This window comes from Pinus tabuliformis, chromosome 3_2 (genome assembly GCF_031772625.1).
Source record: "Pinus tabuliformis cultivar Carrire ecotype Pingquan chromosome 3_2, CPIR1, whole genome shotgun sequence".
NCBI lineage: Eukaryota > Viridiplantae > Streptophyta > Pinopsida > Pinales > Pinaceae > Pinus > Pinus tabuliformis.
The window spans coordinates 588,119,168-588,121,971 of record NC_142302.1 but is presented as its reverse complement, the minus strand read 5'-3'; the positions used below and the strand labels follow the sequence as shown (position 1 = coordinate 588,121,971).

At 39.9% G+C, this 2,804-nt stretch overlaps 1 protein-coding gene across 1 annotated transcript; it reads right to left on the bottom strand.

The window, feature by feature from the left end:
• Window positions 1–1,134: 1,134 nt before the first annotated feature.
• LOC149181935 (calcium-transporting ATPase 1, endoplasmic reticulum-type-like) lies at window positions 1,135–2,058 on the bottom strand. Its single transcript, XM_089414382.1, has one exon. It carries the CDS (start codon window positions 2,056–2,058, stop codon window positions 1,135–1,137), a length of 924 nt encoding a protein of 307 aa, XP_089270508.1.
• Between the last annotated feature and the right edge of the window lie 746 nt (window positions 2,059–2,804).

Sequence of the window (2,804 nt, the reverse complement as noted above, 5' to 3'; positions counted from 1 at the left end):
TTTTTTTTTCCTTAGGCCTGATTACTCTAATTAATGGCCTTCTTTTATCATACTGCCCGTAGGCTTATAAATGCCTCCCATCCCCCTGTCTCCTCTTGCTACCCCTCCTTTCAGCAAATCAAAAGAAGTTATACATATGTCATATCTAACTACTTCTTTCCACACATGAAGGAATTAGTTATACAGTTAGAATTCAATCCTATCCTCACCTAAAAAAACTAGACCACTTGGCTTGATCTCCATGCAGGGAGGATCACTTGCCATTTATTCCTAATTCTGTTCAGATTTAGACCACTCTTAACTACTTACACTTATTGAAATTAATACAAATTTAACAACTAAGTATTCCTCCAAACTTGCATTAGCCACAACATGTGACCACCCCATCACATTGTTAGCCAAGTCTAGATGCTCCTGCATTAGACTCCCAAAGTTTAAATTAACCATGATCTCTTGATCATGCGCTTCTGATCTGTGTCCTCCTGGATCCCATACTTGGGTTGGTAATTTGTCTTTGGTTACTGTTGTTGTTGTTTGTCCTTCAAGTCTCCCTCATTTGTGCTGTAATGCCCCATTTTCTATAGCATGATGGTTCTTTTCCTTCTTGATCAACTTTAAAATTTCAGCAGCAACCTCTGGTGTTTCTGCTACAACGCAAAGAGACCAGACCAGGGCATATAGGGTAAGATGCCTTGGAAACTCCTTGTAAATCGCATGGGCTTCATTCGGCTGCATGCCTCTACAAAACAACTGGATAATCTTACCAATAGTGGAGGCACATGGAAAATGGCCATTCTTGTCCATTTCTTCAAAAACACTCCATGCCTCATCATAAAGAGAACTCATGCAAAGTGCCCGAATTGTCAAGTAATAGGACTTACTTCTAGGCTCGCATTTGAACTTATCAAACTGTTTGAAAACCTCTAGGGCCTCTTTGGCTCCCTCAAAACGACCCAGATATTGAATCAAAGTATTCAACACGGAATTATCAATAACTCCTTCGTGGTTTTCTGTGGTCTCTTCAATCAAACTTCTCAACAGATCCAGCTTAACCCCACCCTTATTATGCATAACTGAAATAAGGGAAGTCAATTCACAGGGACTTGGCACATAACCAGTCTGCTTGAATGCCCACTAAAGGAAACTAATTATTTGCTTCGTTTTAACAGCTGGGGTATTAATGACCTTGCCTACAAACTTCTTATTTAATTTCAAATCTAGAGTTTTGAGTTCTGCTACGAGTTCTTCGGCTTCCATGTTCTTTTTAAGCAATCTCAAGCGGTCGAGCAAGTCTGTCAAAATGACTTGGGCACCGAGAAGGGCTGCAACACAACTAGCCAGTCCACAACCCGAGCCAAGTTCCACACACTTTTTGCCTTGAAGATTCAACACATTACAGTCAACAGCGTGCTCTTCCCTCTGCATCACATGATTATGTGAGTTTCCTTCCTTCAACATTCGAACTATTTCTTGCTTATGCTTAGGTTCAGCTCTGGAAAACACGCAACTACATCCTCTTAAAATTTCTCGATGTTGGGCAACAGGAAGAGCCATAAATTCTCTTCTTATGAAGCTTCTATCCTGAAGATTAACTTCTAGCTCAAAAATCCCAATCTCATGACATATGGATTCTGTTGTATTCTTTTCATCACCTTTAATAACCAACACACAAACTCCAACTCCTCTGCAATTGCTAATTGCTCTATGGACCTCTGCATGTGGAGGGTCACTTATTCCTACAAAACTAGCAAAGATCAAATCACTTCCAATTGATGAGTAATTATCAGGATCAAGCAAAAGCTTGTGGGCAAGATGTTCCTCTCCATCAAATGTAGAGAATTCATTAATCTCTTCTTTATATGCAAAACCTAAACATCGTAGAGCTCCTAAAGTCATCCCTTTGAGTTTTTGCAATATGCACTGTCTAACATCTATATCTAATTGAAAAATTGTTCCATTAGATAGCTGAATCTTGGAGCTTCTCTCTAGTAGACTCTCAACTACACCCTTCACCAGCAATGTGTTATTTCCTACATTTGAATTAACAATAACCCCCATTGACTTGCACATTCGATCAAACTCTAAAGTAGCAACTCTGTGTTCTCTTTCACTCCACCACTCATAACAACCTAATCAGATTTCTGCAGAAATTGAACGATCATCATCCTTTCGAGCCTTTACATGCTCCCCCAAACCTGGTAATTTCATATTTTCTACCAGCACCTTCAAAGCTGCTTCAGTGGGAACGCCAATAGAGCAGTATTGATGACCAGTATATGCAATGCCCGCATCATTGCACAAAGCAGCAATTTTTGCAATTGACTGAAGATTGGCATCCATTTGTCCTTCAAAGACATTCTCCACCTCATCCTTCAAGTTTTCCAAGCCTTCAAACATGTCAAGCAGCTTAAAGACCTTCTATGGCTCTCTCTGACTCATAGCAATGATTTCCCCAAACAGGATAATTGCACCCATACCGTCAGCTGCAACCAACTTCCAAAAACACTCCATCCATACCTCCTTGTCAAAATTCTCAAATATTTCACTGCACAAAACCTTTTCAGACCACATCAAATCCCTCACCATCACTTCTAACAATCTCAACCAATGTGAAACATGCCCTTCCACATCAGTGGACTTCAGCTTATGAACAATTTCAGTAGAATTGTAGTTCAGGTAATAAGCTTTCATGGATTGAAAACTGCTCTTAACAGTCCTAATTCTAATTTCCCAATACAGTTTCAAACATGTCTGAGCCCTACCATTTCTCTTAAGGAACTCTGCAATCATCGGAAGGCGTTCAA

Excerpts from the sequence above, each read along its gene's own strand:
- LOC149181935 (XM_089414382.1), bottom strand. The coding sequence starts at position 2,058 with ATGGGGGTTATTGTTAATTCAAATGTAGGAAATAACACATTGCTGGTG.